The 17710-nt window shown below is 36.2% G+C and overlaps 1 protein-coding gene across 1 annotated transcript in view; it reads right to left on the bottom strand.

The window, feature by feature from the left end:
- Window positions 1-5283: 5283 nt before the first annotated feature.
- The window catches only part of LOC581820 (atrial natriuretic peptide receptor 1-like), a 47671-nt gene continuing 35244 nt past the window's right edge, over window positions 5284-17710 (bottom strand). The window contains exons 10-22 of the mRNA XM_011681471.2: window positions 17514-17591; window positions 16394-16498; window positions 16025-16096; window positions 15298-15460; window positions 14447-14596; window positions 13170-13338; window positions 12538-12687; window positions 11865-11988; window positions 10526-10594; window positions 9694-9868; window positions 7970-8068; window positions 6905-6996; window positions 5284-5968 (exon numbers count right to left, since the gene is read on the bottom strand). Of these exons, the coding sequence (XP_011679773.2) occupies window positions 5882-5968; window positions 6905-6996; window positions 7970-8068; window positions 9694-9868; window positions 10526-10594; window positions 11865-11988; window positions 12538-12687; window positions 13170-13338; window positions 14447-14596; window positions 15298-15460; window positions 16025-16096; window positions 16394-16498; window positions 17514-17591 (1533 nt within the window). The 3' untranslated portion in view covers window positions 5284-5881. The remainder of the gene's footprint in view (window positions 5969-6904; window positions 6997-7969; window positions 8069-9693; window positions 9869-10525; window positions 10595-11864; window positions 11989-12537; window positions 12688-13169; window positions 13339-14446; window positions 14597-15297; window positions 15461-16024; window positions 16097-16393; window positions 16499-17513; window positions 17592-17710) is intronic.

Here is a 17710-nt window from a genome sequence, read left to right as displayed (position 1 = left end):
ATATGAATCACAGACTGAGTGATCATCAGGTCTCAACGGCTAATAGTTCAGTTTTTGAAGCAATTGAAACGTTCCGCTGATATCTTCATTTATAAATAGTATCGGAATAAACTTAAAAAGGGAAGAAAATGATACAAATTGACTCATAATAGAATAATTTACAGCACATGTTTTAATACCGACGAACAGCAATAATTAAAGATGTATCTAAAGAAAGGAAGGGGGGTTGGGAGAGAAACAAAGGCAGAGAGATGTGAGAAGAGGAACCATCCTTTAAATCTTTCACAACATGTTCTTTGAAATGTTCATGTTTTTTTTTCTTTCATTAACCCAATTACTTGGAAAGCCATTATTTCTAGCCTCCTTTTGATTACATGAAATGCATTCAAAATGTTCACCTACGAATGACATTTTAAGTGTTTGTCATCTGTCACATTTACATAACATGTTACGAAGTAACTTCACATCAAAGTGCAAGCCATACTTTTGCAGTATATTCAATAACGTTTATAAGTATAGGTCATAAAATATAAGCTACTCAAAACAGCCTATTCGCGTCATCACAAATAATTTGCATAAGCATTTTCTTTTTTATTTAAACAATACAAATTACAATTGATTTATGTTATAAAAAATATTTTGAAGGTCTCAAATTCCCAATTGGGTGTTTTATAGTTTTGATATAAATCGTACATCAATATAGAACGTTTAATGGTGTTGACAAGGGATTTGATTCAAGGAGGCAGTGTCGAAAGAAAAATGAGAGTTGAAATGAAGAACCAAAAATACATCCGGGGTATATCTTAACTGATAGGTATTGTTACAAATATGGTACCTTGATTATTTCCCTTTGCGTAGAAATGTTTCCCATTCTTAGAATTCATAGTTTGGAAGTGAAACAAGAGCATGTAAACTAATACATTCAGCTTTCGAACCATTTTTTTTTTAAATGTCTGTACGAAGGCTTTTGTGTATTACTTCCTCGAAAGGTAGTTTACTGTATCATTAAATGTGAAAGACTCATTCTACATGTATAATGACCACAGTTCTTGGTTCGCAGTTGATGGTAGGGTATACGCACTTACACTGTCTCCTAGAACACCGGACTCCACAGAAATTAGGTTAAAGAGCTGCTATGTGAGTCATTTGGGCATTGTTATCCAAGGGGGCTCTAGAAAATGGGGTATAATTGGAGGAAACTTGGTTTGATAACTCTCACCTTGGCTTAGGGGGTAAACAAAACCACGCCCATTTCGTTTTCATTGGACAAGTGAAATGACTTGTTCATGATTTTCAGTATCTAACTTTCTCACCTATGGAATACCTTCTTCCCTCCTAATGCCTTATGTTTAAAAAAAGTCGTCTTTTTTACCTTAGGTATGCCATATATCCTATGTTGAAGAAAAAAATGACTTCGGCTTGCTTTGACTGAAAAAAATGCAATGTTTTGCTTTGTTTATACATCAACGTGACTACGCACTCAGTTGACCTCCCTTCTCTCGGTGAGGATGTATTGCAATTTATTGTCAACTTCACTTCAAAACTTAACCTAATCAATTGTTTCCTGAAATACCGTTCTGACCTGCGTGTTCCCCTCATCCTTTAGGATGTTTTAATACACACCCGTAGATTCAAAATTTCCTGTTTCGATGGCCAACCGCCTTGATCTTTAAATTATATAAGTAATGACCCATACGGAAAAGTCCCTTGTCATCCGATCGGTATTTCCTTACGTAATTGGTCATCCTAAAATACAGTAGAATACAGTTATGCTATATTAGTATCGATATATCACGTCACTATTCGTCTACCATATTCGATTGTCGAGATAAACAAAGTATGCAATTGTTTTCTTGGATTTACAGGGAATTGAACTTATTTTGTTATCGTACAATTAAAAAAATACTCGATATGATTACCAGCAAACTAACTGAAATAGAGTTATTGTAATGTCTTCTCTTCTATATCAGTCAATCAGTCAATCAGTCACCATGTATTTCTCTCTTTAACTATATAGGCGTTGTGGTGTGCGCCTGTATCCAGCTAAAAGTGGAAATACCAAACTGATTCAGCCGAGGACACAGGTTCGAAACTGAGTCACGCCTTTCGGATGGTCACGTTTAAAGGTTGGTCCCCAGACATAAATGATTATCTGATTGATACACGTCTGTAAAAACACACATACACACACACACTCTCTCTCTCTCTCTCTCTCTCTCTCTCTCTCTCTTCTTTCTCTCTCTCTCTCCCCCTTAGATTGGGTAATGAACCATATTGAACCCTGGTATTCACAATTCAAGCCCCCCCCCCCGAAAAAGAATCAGGAAAAAAATGATTTTACATGTAATATAAAATATAGATACAAAAATGAACAGTAGTAACAAAATTTACAGTTTGTGTTTACTATCGATATCCAGACATGCACGACATGATCGTTCATATAAACTTGTTTCGTGTTTCCATAATAAAACCGTAATGTCAATATAACTTGCAGCATCATTACCTGAGCTATTAGTAGTTGCCCCTGGTAACAACCAGAGCGCATCGTCGGCATGTGCTTAGACAAATCTAGCATGGCCTTGGCATTGAGCACATACAGGAATTAAGCACTTGACTGGCCCTCTTCCGTCTTCCAACTTTATTAGGCAAAGCATGCCGGAAGATAGAGCTATAGTGAGAATTAAAATTGGGCCTGTGAAATATGTAGGATTAATCGAGAGCAGAGTTTGGTCATGGTCCATGGTTTGGTCTTATTTGAAAAGGTGATGGTACTTTCATCTAAAGAATAACGAAGAACGAATTCCCCCCCTAGTCGACATTTTTGATGGTGCTGTCATTATTTATTACTACATTTGCATTTACAATTTATTTTCTTCCTCATAAAATGGCATTTCCTCTCTTCTGCATTATCAAAAGCTTTATCATTATGGTCTTGCAACCGTACGTGCAATGTCATCATCAGCAGCAGCAGCAGCATCATCGTCATCATTATAATCATCATCATCATCATCATCATCATCATCATCATCACCATCGGCAGCAGTAGCATCATCATCGTTATCATCATCAGGCATGCATGCCGTTACCTCTATATTTTATTGTAATGAATAATGCCACGGAACAGCGCTTGTAATTGTGAATATTCTGGGAAAGTGTATTATGCGAGCGTCTTACAATAATGTTCATAAAGTAAGTAACAAAGATGACAAAGTAGTACAAATTAAGGTACCACGTCCATAAAATATATTGATTTATTAAGATATGGTCTTTGAACTATACTCAATAGACAACAGTAGGCCTATATACACATAAAACCAAAAGCGAAGTGTCTCCACAAAGATATTGAAATAGATTAGTGTTGACTGGAAACAAAAGAACTCTTATATGATGGATGTAAAAACCTATTATGTTTCTCATGCCATTCACTAATAACTGAGACGCAAAACGAACCATTAACACGAGCTGCGAAGGGGAATTTTTTTTTTGTGCTCTCAATCAAACTTGTTGAAATTCAATTCTCTAAATGAAACTGTGTTGTTAAGAGTATGTTATTAGGAGTTTTAAAAAAATATTTAACAAGTTTCAATTCTTTTATCCGCTGAATAATTGTCTACCGAATGATTATAATACATTAGATTAAACACAACTCATTAGAGGCAGTGAAACCTCATTAATTTCCGCTTGAGAACATGGATGGGAAACGGGCTACTTTCAGAACTCATGCTTTAATATCGTACTAACACTGCAACATAGGCAATGCTTTGACGATGAAATAAGAGTATTCTTGACTTCATTTCAATCACTTTTAACAAACGTAGCAATATTATGACCCTCTCCTTTTTAATCGTAGCAAATAATCGTGAGAGAAAAAGTATGATATTACTTTCAAAGACACATTTATTTTATCTGCTTATTCAGGTGTACTTTTAGCTGCCAGGAGGGCTGATACACGCATAGCATAATTGCCTACAACCCCGCAGCAATACATTAATCATTTAATGCCTCTTTTCCTTCGATTAATTTTGATGCTTTTCCCCTGCTGTTTCCTTTCAAAGAAAAATTCAAGACAACCTAAAATTGTGAGGCAGCAGTAGCAATCAACAATAGACAGGAAGTTCCAAAGGCTCACCATTTAATTCCCTGCTGCATGATCATGCTCATGGTCATGTTCTGCGAACATTTGGAGATTAATCACCAACTGATCGTGTATCATTCGTCGATCACCTGCCGACCTTTTCTCAACCAAATATCGCTAGGTAATAGTCGATACGCACTGAGGATAAGTCGGAGATCAGGGGGGCGGTTCATGAAACAATTAGTCGGTGGTTTTCACTGACTAATATCATTTTCACCGACAATTCTACTGTCACCGACAATTTTCCAGGCCTCTGATTGGTCAAATTAAGTCAGTGCTGACTAAATTGTCGGTGAAAATGAATAAGTCGGTGATAACCCCAGACTAATTGTTTAATGAAACGCCCCCCTAGCCGAGAATTGTCGCCTACACTACAAAACAAAACAAGAAAACCCTATCCACGACCAGCAAAGGTTTTCGATGCAGTAGCGTAAACCTCCAGCTGACCAAAATGTTCTGGATATCAATCGCCGACCACTGACAACCTTTTAAAGACTGCCAAACACCTTTCTACGACCTCTGACAACTAATTACCCACGAGTGGTAGTCGGGAGTCGGCGACAGGCCGTACCTCTACTATGACCTAGGTTTTACGAATCATTTAGAAAAGTCTAATCTATTTGCTTTGCGTTAAGTGTATGCTAATCAAAGTGCCAACGTATACTAAATACCCCAACAAAATCGCTAGAATAATGAATAATACAATAAAATACATTAAAAATCGTCTAATAATCAAGACATGTGTAGATTGAACAGAAATGTCACAATTAACATATTCCAATCTGAGTCTAAGGCAATCTAACATATAAAAATAGATACTACCTCCTTGAACTTATGAGGTCTAATTCTGATTCAAAGTTATTCATCTTGATGATAAGATTAGATTCTTGGTGCGTTAAATTCATACATTTTTACACATGTATATACAAAATCCAGATAAATATATACATTTTCACAATTCAATACATTTATATTTTATGCAAAATAAATAGAATTGGACATAAGTGTCCATTTATGTACTGTTACAATCATCAAGATATTACCGAACCAAAATCCCAAGAGACTTATTTATTTTGCAGCATTCAAAAAGCATTACGCACACGCGATGTATGAAAGGAAATTGTATTTTTAACCTCAATAGTCTGTAGTCTTTTCAATTGTGTTTATGATAGGTAAATAGTGATACATTATCATAAAAATAAAAAATCGGTGACTGCTACGTTGAACAAAAGTCCCAAGGTTTAGCTCGCTTCGTTATTGTATTATACCGTATGCGGCAAGAAAGACAATATTCAAGATTACATCATGATAGCAACAGTTTTCAAGGCTTTTAAACAATAGCACTTATGATAATGGCTAAATTTTTATTGCACACAGACATATCCATCCTGAGGATGCTAAAAGGGCCCTATAAAATTACTTTTATTATCTTGGCTTTAGCCCAGCTGTACTTAGGCGTTACAATTGCCTATTGACTACACCTGGGTGGAGAGCAACGAATGTATATTAATGTCTCTCCAAATGATATTAGTGCTGCAACGCGAATCGATCAAACGCGGACTATTTATTAATGACTTATATGATGATAAAGCGTCGCGGAATGAAAGGAGGGAGGGCGTATTGCCCTACACCTTGATTTAGCTGGTCCGTGGGTTCGGTAACCTAAACAAAAATTATGAATAATCTATCGAGTTGATAAAATGTTATGAAATGAAGATCCATGGGAAGGAGCTTCGATCATACTGCTCAGACCTCAACTTTAGTAACGGGACAAGCTATGACGCTTGTCGATGCTTCCGCAGTTAACCAATAAGTTTGTTGAGAGCCTTTACCCTGCAATGAGTTGGAAAAGTGATCGAGTGTAAATAATTGCAAGGATTTAAAGAATCAAACACCATTCTATCCATGGTGGCATTGTGGTGTTTAGGGCATAGAAAATGTAGAAACCCCTTGACCACATAAATCATACAGGGCAAAATAGATATAGATATAGAAACAGATGGAGAGGGAGAAAGAGAGATAGAGATATATATAGAGAGAGAGAGAGAGAGAGAGAGAGAGATAGAGAGAGAGAGAGAGAGAGAGAGAGAGAGAGAGAGAGAGAGGGGGGGGAGAAGGAGAGAGAGAGAGAGAGAGAGAGAGAGAGAGAGAGAGAGAGAGACGAAAGAGCGAAAAGGGAGACCAAAAGGCAGAGGAAGATGGATAAAGAGACAGAAGGCCTTCAATTTAAAAGAGACAGACAATGGATTCGTCGAAAATGAAATGACTGATTATCAGTTTGCGTAAAGTGTCAAATCATTTTCATTATGCTAAGGCACTTCACGTCTTACTAAATTTATTATCATCATTCTGTATCATCTTCTCGAACTTAGTTTAAATGAGTTAACCATAAAAGCATGGAACCATTTGCTACTGTAGTATGTTAACGGGATACAATGGTTCCTACGTACAGAGTTTTGAACAAAAACGTTCACTTTTACGAGCGACGAAAGTGTGCTAATTGTGTTTTCAATAAAAACAGGGGCATGTCTTGCAGATAAAATGGTTTCGGTGCGACCATGGGTCATCCATAGCAAAAGTTATCATGTCTAATGCTTCTTCACGGATCTCCAATGGTTATTTTTCAAATTTCTGGTACACTTCATTTAAAATTCTCGTCTATTGCTCAAAACCTTGCCAAAAATGTTCAATAATGTTTGCAAAGGTTCTTTAATATGACATCAGCATTCGTTACATCCCTTTCATGAAAGACAGAAAAACAACTGTTACCTTCAAGACTACCTCACCACGGGGTTCTGTCTCAAAGTTCTTAAAGGTATCGAGCAATTTCTTCGTTGACTCACTGATGTGAACTTTCATTGCTACAAAATATAAAGGGTAAAGAATAGTTACCATAGCAATATAATGCTTTATATCACTAACATACAGCCTAACGCGTCACCTATATATAGTTGAATGATAAACCGCAATTGCACGATAGAATAGAGGAAATATGTTATTGATAAGTCTAACAGACGAATAGTATTGAACTTGAGCGACCGCTACCCTTCCTCCCCGTTGAGTTGTTGATGATTTCAAATATTTATACATCTTTCCTATTTATAATCATTCATTATCCTAATCATTGAAATAATTACAAGTCACGTGTCTTTTTATTACATATTTGGTGTCATCATTATCTCTATCAGCATTCTTATCGTGATTTATTATCAATTTCTTTTAAATTTCATTTCAAATCAACAACAGCAGATACTAGCTCCATCAGCCAACTGTTGATCTTCGTCGATTCATTAACTGCAGTTAATGAGTTAGTGACATGTAGTGGTGTGACCATTGTTACTTATTAAAGGGCAATCCAATCTTTGTAATACGTTCGTTTATATGAAAGCAGAAAAATAAGTTAAATAGAATGGCGAAAGTTTGAAATATATCGGACCAATAATAAGACTGTGACGTAGTCGCGGATAACTCTCCCTTTTCTCTTGGGACACTACAATATAATATGGATAACATATTATTAAAGGTCCTTAAAGAGAAAAGACCCTCCTGGGTCAAACATATTTATCCAAAAGAGGAGAATTTGAGTCAGTTTGTGTGTTAGAACAAATAGGAAAGCTGTCCGCCACTTCATCACAGAGACATTACCGATTTCTCCAATTTGAAGAGCCCATACCTACAATAGTTACGACTTTCAAAAATTCATAACTTGCTCATTTTTTGTCAAATTTCATTCAAACTTTCACCAGTCTACTTCTTTGATTATTTAATGCTTTCCTCTAGTATTTTGTTATCGAGGTTGGATCATGATAATAGGAGACACGATGATGATATCACCTTGTCCTGTAGACTCCATCCGCGATGCTGTATTCACCGTATCTCCGAACAGACAGTACCTCGGCATTCTCAGACCAACCACACCTGCCACGCAAGCACCTAGAATTCAAGGAGATGTGGGATAAGGTTCATTTTTATTCTATTTTATTTTATTTTGTGGGATTTTGAAACACACCTTCTTCTATAAGCTTGTTTAAGTTGTTTTATTTCTTCTTTCGATCAACAAATGTATTTCTTTCTCTTTTTTTTGGCTGCTCGGCCAGTGGGACAAACTATTCTCACCGAAATTATCGAATTGAATTGAATTGAATTGAATTGAATTGAATTGAATTGAATTGAATTTATTGATTCATTTGTCATACAACGGAAATTCTTTTTCCATAGGTTTAACAACAGCATATCATGTAAAAGCAGAATGATATATAACAAAGAAGCGTAAAGAAGTGCACAATGACAAATACATATTATGTTGATTACAAAACAGAAGTAACAAATACAACAGAAGTTTCAAGGAAGTTACAAAAACCAATGTGTGTCAGAAACTAGAACAGGAAAAGGAAATTCATCTAAATAACTCTTTTCAACGCTCTCCTTTAATGTTGGATAAACGGAATTTATGTTTGAGCGCAGCCCCCCCCCCTAACACTATTACCTCACTGTAGTACTATGCATGGTATAACATAGGGTATAAAAGAAAACCTGAATCTCGCCCGGCGAGCTATTGTCTTCCCTCGCCTTAATTCGAGTTTGGAAGCTAATTTCGTCCCCGAGATCACCGTAATATATCTTGTCACCATGTCCTTGTTTCATTAATACCATGAGTACTGCTCATTTTCCTATTTCTTCATCACTTATTCATCCTATTCATCTTTTTTCAAGTCAATTTCATACCACAAAGCTTTCTGCTCCTTTCCATGATTAGAATATCTACACAGTCCATTGCTCTTGATTATTTCGGGTGCGGTTTCGTGAAAGGGATTAATTAATTCTTTACTTACACCATTAAAAGGAAAAGTGAAATTCAATCATTCTTAGTTTCCTTTTTTCCAAATCGCGTCGAATCGAGTTGAAAAAATGTTTCCCTTGACAATTTCGGGTGCGGTTTCTTGAAAGCGATTAATTAATTCTTTAATTCTTTACTTATATCATAAAAGAAAAGTGAGATTCAATCATTCTCAGTTTCCTTTCTTTCAAATCGAGTCGAATCGAGTTGACAAAATTGTTTTCCCTTCTGTGTGTTACAAAGTTCTTGCATCCTGGGCCCCGTCTTATAAAGAGTTGATATTAATCGCAACTATGTACACAAGAGGTAGGAGACTGCAAACTTGCGATTGATTGGAGGACTTGCGATTGATTTGGATCACTCGTAACTCTTTATAAGACGAAGCCTTGGTTGCTACAGCTAGTGGTATTGCTATTCTATGCAAGCTGACGAGGCCATGTTAATTAGGGTGTTCAAAAGAGTTGTAACGCTTTCTTTCCAAGTTCACTTCCCCTCTTCCCTTTAATATCTCGTTATCTCCATTTTCTTTCTTTCTCTTTGTCACCATTTAACTGAATAAGGGCACGTGTCACCGTGTGCTCTCCCCCCCCCCCCCCCCCGTATCCACGCAATTACTAGACCAACGTAACGGTAGTTCTCAGAAATAGACAGACCTGACCTGTACCAATATGATAGAAGACGTTTAAATATGATTCCATAATTCCTTGTGATGTTCTTTTACCTGAGTGAACTCCGACCCTGAGGAGGAGTTTCTCTTCAGGTTTGTGTCTGATTCTGAATTTGTATGCCTCCCTGACAAGAGACAGTGCCATGGAAGCAATCTCCTTGACATGATGAATCCCATTCCTGATCGGTAGACCAGACACAACCATGTATGCATCACCGATCGTCTCCACCTACACAAATAAAGCAATCTTGTCAGACAAGGGGTCACATACATGTGCAATCCTCACAATTCATGTTTCCACGTGCAGATATGAAAAGGTCAAATATTATGCCCTTTCTATAGCTTCCAATGGAGGTGTTTGAAATTGGAGATCATGAACATCGATTTGAAACCCGTGAAATAAATGTTATGTCACATACACCTATTAGGCGGAGCTAGGAAAAGCGCTGCGAGGGCCTCGCCCCTAGACACATTACATTAAAAATTATGGCGGGGACATTTGCCCCATTCCCTCCCACACCCCCCCCCCCCCCTCTCCTCCAAATTAGTGAGTCTGGGAAGACTGACGGTACTAATGTTTTAAGGAGGAGGGAGGGGATCCAATTGCAATTTCAAACATTTAGCCCATCCCCCCCCCCCCCGCGCTCCTCCCCTGCTAACAGCATTGAATCAAGTATCGTATAATTATAAACATCATCATATTAATACCTGTAAACTTATTAGTGACCTGGTCTGTGGTATTTAAAAAAAAATGAAAATGGATTCAGCACAACCCCATACAAATTGTCTTCTTCAGTGGCTGGAGCTTGAAAGAAAAAAACTGTATCAGTAGATGATTCTCTATTTAGTTACAGACAACATGATTTGTAGTATGTGTTTGAATTACCTTATAGACGTCAAAGTTCCCAATTGTGCCATCGAAACATGTGTAGAGATCATTCAACAAGGTCACCACCTAGATGACAAGAAATAAATGAAAATTTCACAGAATCAGTGAATGTTGGAATAAGAAAGCAAGTTTTGCCGAGCGATTATCTAGTCGTACATAATATCTGGGTGTTTGAGACACAGAGTGTGATTTCCAGGAAAACTACAATTCAAAGATTTCAAAGGGATAATAATCAAGGTCAAATATCATCGTCTACTCTGTTTATGATGGTTTCAGCGTGTACCTCCCTTGAGTCAACATTTGCGGAAATTCAAGAGGTCGAGAAAAAATAATAATAGTGCCATTTAGTGACCAAGTGATATCTGAAATATACCTGTCAAGTGTTGTTGTCATCATTCAGCATAATATGAATCTATTTTAACATTTAATTGCCATAACTTTAATCGTACATGTATGAGTTTCTTTGATAATCACGTTCTCTAAAACAACATTTCTTGAAATGTTCTGATTTTCTGTTCTTAAAATGATATTGAAATAATGGCGCATTAGCAAATAACTCTTTTAAAAAAACATGGTGAAAAAAGGAAATATCTATACCTAGCTTTTTTGTTTTACGAAACAACATACTTATACATGTATGTGATAACATAATATAGACCATTCCTATGGCTGTTCCATACTATTAAAACTCTATCCACCGGGGGCTGGTTTTATAGAAAAAGTTTCCTACTTACAATTAGCTGCCAAATTATTGACGGTTTCTGGTATTTACATGGAATTGATCAAGGACCTTTGGGGGAAGGAGTGGAGGGCGCTCTTTATTTTTGCGCTCTGAGCGAGATGTAGAGGTAAGCTCATCAAAATTATTAAAATGCCAAATTATTGACGGTTTTCTGTTATGTACATGTAATTGACCAAAGACCTTCGAGGAAAGAAGTGGAGGGCGCTCTTTATTTTTGCGCTTTGAGCAAGATGTAGCGGTAAGCCTGCATTTACGTCACCGAAATGTGGAATAGCTATCACATTTAATGCTTAAAACCTTTAACTTTTTATTGTGAAACACCTGGGACCTGTTTCACAAAGCCTTTTTTCAATGACAAATGACAAAAATCAGTGACAAATCTGCTGATAAGCAATCAGAAGCAAGGATTTCAATATTTTAAAACAAAAGCTGTCATTTGTCGCCGATGACAAGTTTTGTGAAATGGGGCCTATAGGTGATGAAATGGAGTGTCAAGTTTGACAGACATGAGCGCTATACAAGAACTGACTATTATTATTATAATTATTATTATTTGATTCCATCTTGTACATGTCAGTATTCACAGCCTGTTACCTGTAGTGGTGTGCTATCAGCAGAGATAGATGTAAAGCCTACGATGTCGCTGAAGTAGATAGTCACACTTTCATAGGATTTAGGACTGACCGACGATCCTTGCTTGAGCTGCTCAGCTACAGATCTATGGTACAATTCAGAAGACTGGCTCTTTAAAGAATCGTGACGCAGTGGTCACTTGTTCTCTTTGATCAAATGATTCAAGTGGTACCATTACAACGTTTGATCATCATGCCTTAAATTATCTTAACGAACATGAGCTTCCTCCGTAAAGAAATATCATAATCATAAGCATTGATAATCCAAGCTTGACTAGCATGTGTCACACATTTACACAATCAAATGTCAACACTTGATATTGCGAACAATAAAAAAGTAACATAGTTCAAGTGGAATATATTTTCAGCTTCGTAAAGATCCGATGACACACGTCAAACAAAAAGTATAGGCCTACAGCCTAAAAATCACATTGATAAAAATTATGACACGTAGCGAATCGATATCAAGCGAATCATTCATGAAAACTATAATATTTCTTTTCGAATTTTTTTTTTCTCTCTCTCCTTCTCTCTCTCCTTCTCTCTCTCCTTCTCTCTCTCCTTCCCTCTTTCTCATCTCTCTCTTTTTTTCTCTCTCTCCATCCTTCTTTCATTCTTTTTTCTTTCTTACTTACCTAGGCAGCACTTCATAGAGCAGTGTCTCTGATCTCTTCTTCTCCTCTAAGAACGCTGCCGTTCTCTCCTCCACCAGTGTCTCCAAGTTGGTGGCGTACTGTTCCATGCGACTCAACAAGTTATCAAGGATGTTGCCACCAGATAAATTCCTGAAAGAGATTTATGATGCAAAATATATTTTTTTTGAATCATTTAGTTACATGTGTATTTAAATAATGACTTAGATCAATCTCATCCGATCTAGGCGACAAGCTTCATACTTTTTCATATGCAGTTAATTGGTTCACTAACGCTTCCTAGGGGAGATATTAACGATTGCATCAGTAAGATGGAAAACTGTTCTATTATTTGTTGCCATCATGTAAATCAAGCTTCACTTTACCTCTGTATCCTGCAGTTGTTTCTACTATAAATCAAGGTATTATGGAATACAGTATTCCATCATATAGATGCAAACGATGTCTGTTTTTCCAGAATGTATTGAAAGCGAAATCAAAATCAAAACTTTTGGAAGCATATCTTTACAAAGGCGGTGCCCCAATCAAACATAATATTTGTATCGACATGTCCTTTTTAGTTTGAATTTTTATTAAACAAAATATTTAATAGAATTAGGTCTATTTCGGTTTACTTGTTGATTTTCTTCATGCTTGAGAGTAAATCTGTAGTAGCTGGTCTATTCTCTGGCATTTCTTCCCAGCATGCTTGTATGATGGACCTTATCTCATCGGTGCATAGTTGAGGGTCTATCTCCGGGCGGAAAGGTGGTGAACTCGTCTCTGTCAACTTCTTCACGATTTCTGAAAAATTGAAATCAAGTAGCGATAGGTGCTTTTCCATGAAAATATAAGAGTGAAGGCTGGGAAAACTCCAATGAATGATACATAGATATAAAAGATAAACTCTACGTTGCGTTTTCATAACAACGCGCGGTTAAGGTCGAGAAAAAAACTTTACACCTTTATCAACATGATCAATAACACACATGGAAAATGCTTCACATGTCAAACCTCGGATATGGCTTGAAATAGTTCCAAAAATCAATAATAGACCGGTTTACGAAACATATTCAAATTGTATGCATCATTTTTAGACAAAAGGTTGTTCTTGAGAACACGAAAGCGTGCATGAGGCTTGTCCGGCATAGCAACACGTAATGTATGCAGACTGATTTCCTAGTAGTGTAGTTCATTCATTAATAACTGGTTAATTAATTTCCTCGTTACTGGGCCCGACGAAAGAAACATCCATAAATGTATATGTATTTGTAAACTAGTCTATCAAAGAAGACATATCTTCTTCCATGTTTCCAGGTTCTGCGATCACCCTCTAGGATATTAAGAACTTTTAGATTGAGTGGACGAGAACGGCGTTAACAGTCCACTGATCATGCGTGTCTATGGAAAGCCGTTTTAACATTTATTCCTACTTCTTCATATCAAGAATTACCATTGCTTTACCGAAGCAAATCATTTCTTGATATCAAGAAATACCATTGCTTTACAACAGAAAATCATTTCTTGATATCAAGAATCCAATTCTCGATATCAAGAAATAGGAATAAATGTTAAAACGGCTTGCCATGGACACGCATGATCATTGGACGTTCACGTCGTTCTCGTCCACTCAATAAGTCCTCCGTTTCTAGTTCATATAAATTTTAATGAAAGTGACATCAATTATAAAAACCCGCTTTTTGTAGTACTGAAGCGCATAAATAATGTGTCTAAATGCTCCCGAAGGGCTTTTGGAAATCACTACCCGGCTTTAGCTCTGACAACCGAAGCACTCAGTACATTCAAGGAATAAATCCTACCAGGTATCCGCATACTACACCTGGGTCGATGTGGCAGATATAAATTAATAATTCTAGCCAAAGGGCGTTTAATAGTTATGATAATACAATACCATCGATCTCCATGGAGCTTCTTTCTTCTTCGAAAGGGCGTGCTCTTGTGACGATTTCTTGCATGATGATACCCACACTGTAGATGTCGCCCTTCTGAGTTGGCTGTTGATTGGCTGATCGCAGTGTCTCCGGGGCTTGCCAGAGCATTTCTGTCACCCAAACATAGAGAAATAGTGACGCATTCTCCTGATAAAATTCACTTTATTACGAATTATGAATATGTTTGGCTTTTCTTATTATATCGTTTTGTACACATGTTTTTGAGTAATTCAAAGGAACGATGAATATAAACAGTCTTTCGCCTCATTTAAAGATATTTTTATAAATATTGTCTCAAGGGTCAAACTACGTATATACAGTAGAACATGTTTTTTAGTATTGAAAATGGACGATGAATATCCACGGTTCTTCCCTTTATTTAACGACAATAATTTTCAAATGTATCGTCTCGAGGGACATACTTCGTTATTATAAAAAATTCAGTTATACTAGTAATGATAACAATAGCTACTTTCTGAGTGTGCACAAATCTATCGCAGATTACGCACGGGGCGCCAAGAAAATAATAGTTTTACCCTTATTCCCACTTCCCAGTTCTCAGTTTCCCAAAGACGCGGAAAGCATTCAAAGAATTTCTCAAAATAAGCATTAATGGATTACCATGATCTGGATTGAATGGGGCAAATGCAGACTAATGTCTTGCTAAAGGACAACAGTAAAGGCATATTTTCAAGTGAATAAAGTTTACACTTTGCATAAATTATGAAAATAGGTTAATTAACTAACTCAGTTTCAAAGTTTGCGCTGACCAGTCTCGAGTAAGCTTAAACGGACTGAATTATACACCTACTCTGTTCGTTCTTTGAGGTTTGTCTTTCATTGCTATCGGTGTCTCTGAACTTGGTCAGCCCGTAGTCAGTGAGTTTGAGAACGAATCGGCTGTCGACCACGCAGTTTGAAGATGACAGTCTACTATGCAACATGATCACACTGCTGTGAAGGTAGTGCAGTCCCTGAAGTAATTGTAATTTGTTTTGAAAGTATATCAATGGCCAAGTACTACATTTAAACTGGAAATGTAACTTGCTTTAATGTCACCAATATTCGCCTATGATGGAAGGTCCTGATATATATGTATATCTTAATATTATTTATAAGACTATAATATATTTATATTTATTTCTTCAGATGATCTAAAGAAATAAAATTGAAACGGGTTATAGTGAAGAAGTGAACTTTCAAAGACTTTTGTTTCAATTGTTTTGTTTTAATTATTGTGTTGAGATTATTTACTCTCCAAATAAAAATCAATATAATAAAAATGCAGATAGGTAAATGTGGTTTCACGAGCCTAAGAGGAGCTCTTGATGCCTTATAAAATAAACAATATTAGAATATATCGGTACCATGCTTTACAAGAATTGCGCGCGTTCCTTCTCGTAGTAAAAGGATTCACTAACTTTCAAATCACAATTTATCATAAATTATCATGCAAGTGAGAGAGAGAAGATATGATTCAATATGTCTATCATGCTTTGTTTCTGTTAGTCCATAAATTACTAAGCAGTCATACTTACCCTCATAACGTCAGTGATGAGAGAATTCTTGAACATGTTGTCTAGTTTTAAGGCATCATTTTCAACTATGTCCTGAAAAAAGGAAAAAAAAAGGATTCGGTTAAATACAAAACGTTTGATTTTTTTAAAGAGGCCATTGAAAAAACAAACAAAAAACTTTTTTTTTAAAATTCCAAATGATAGTGATCCCCACATTAAACGTTAGCTATGTGTAATATCAGTCATGTCCCGAAACGAAAGTAAGAAATTAAAATCATATATTATTATCAATAACTTTAAAAAATATATTTATTTCTACACCATAGATATAAACAATTATGACAAATATACTGTTTATAATAAAATGAAAAGATGAATTTTTAGTATTACCTGAAGACTTCCTTTGGGACAGTACTCAGAAATGATAGATATGTTGGGAGCATCTACGCATGCGCCGACGAAACGAACAAGGTTGTTGTGTTCCACTTGACGCATCTGTAAACAAAAATGATAAAGTAGTGTATTTCGATAGAAACCATGAATCAAAGAATGCCAACATATTAATTAAAATAATGATAATTATGCTCATGATCGGAATATTTGAACTTCCATATTTCAAGCTAAATACAAGACAGAGCACCGGTGGGTTAATAATCAGATATACAATACGTTTCCCTTGTATGCTAAAAAAAAAATATCGCTTGCTATTTTTTCAGAATTTCGATAATCATCATAACATTCTTATCTTGGATGATTGCATATAAAACATTGGTGGATAATTCGTGCTTTAAAGAAATCACATTTTGCCGATTTTATGGCTAATGCCAAACGAACAACAACGGCATCACAGGCATTTGAGAAAGGTAACATTCATTTTCCATATGCGTTTAGTCGCATATGAGGTCAAAGCATACATGGCATACATCTATGTTTGCTCGTTGCAAATAAAAGGAGATTGGTCATGTTGGATGTGCTGCTATATTGCAGACATTTTAACCTTTTCTTACGTTTACATAAATGAACAATGAGAACAAAAATGAGAAGAATGATTTAATTTAGTTGAACCAAGTGCACCTCGCAATCTAGTTTCCATTGATTTCAAAGATTAAGAATCACAAAAGAAGATGAATGAGACCTTTGAGTTATGTCCCACTAAAGCACTTTAGCAAATTAAATGAATCGTTGCTATGAATACATAAATCATTGGAAGGAAATTACCGTTCAATCTGAGTTAGGGAATCGCGTAATGTAATAATAATTGCAAAGCTTTCGCTAAAATTACATCGTTTCCAACGACCCAGCATTTTTCTAAGAGAAGATTTTGACAAGATGCTATGAAAACAAAGGTACGTCGACATTGTGTATTGGACGTAAAAGAAATCATAGTCACGAACAGAAAGTCCCTTTGTGACGAGCTACCACATTTAGGTATAGGTTTGTGCATTTTTTTAAATGGAACATAAATACTTTGTCCATGTGAAGCATAATTTATAATTCATGAAGAACTTACATAGTTCAGTTCCTTCAATACATCCCGAGTTAAATCTAGTTTAGTTTTCTCAATCCTTCTGATCACTACCAGTCGACCCTGTTCGGAAGAAGTGGCGGAAATAAATGAAAGGAAGATGATTATTCCATAGAAATCAATCGATTGAATGAATAATTATTGTGGAAGAATAAAAAAGCAATGGCAATTATTTGAAGAAG

Source organism: Strongylocentrotus purpuratus, unplaced genomic scaffold (genome assembly GCF_000002235.5).
Source record: "Strongylocentrotus purpuratus isolate Spur 01 unplaced genomic scaffold, Spur_5.0 spur5_scaffold_6, whole genome shotgun sequence".
In the NCBI taxonomy this organism is placed as follows: domain Eukaryota; kingdom Metazoa; phylum Echinodermata; class Echinoidea; order Camarodonta; family Strongylocentrotidae; genus Strongylocentrotus; species Strongylocentrotus purpuratus.
This window is presented reverse-complemented; position numbering and strand designations above follow the sequence as displayed.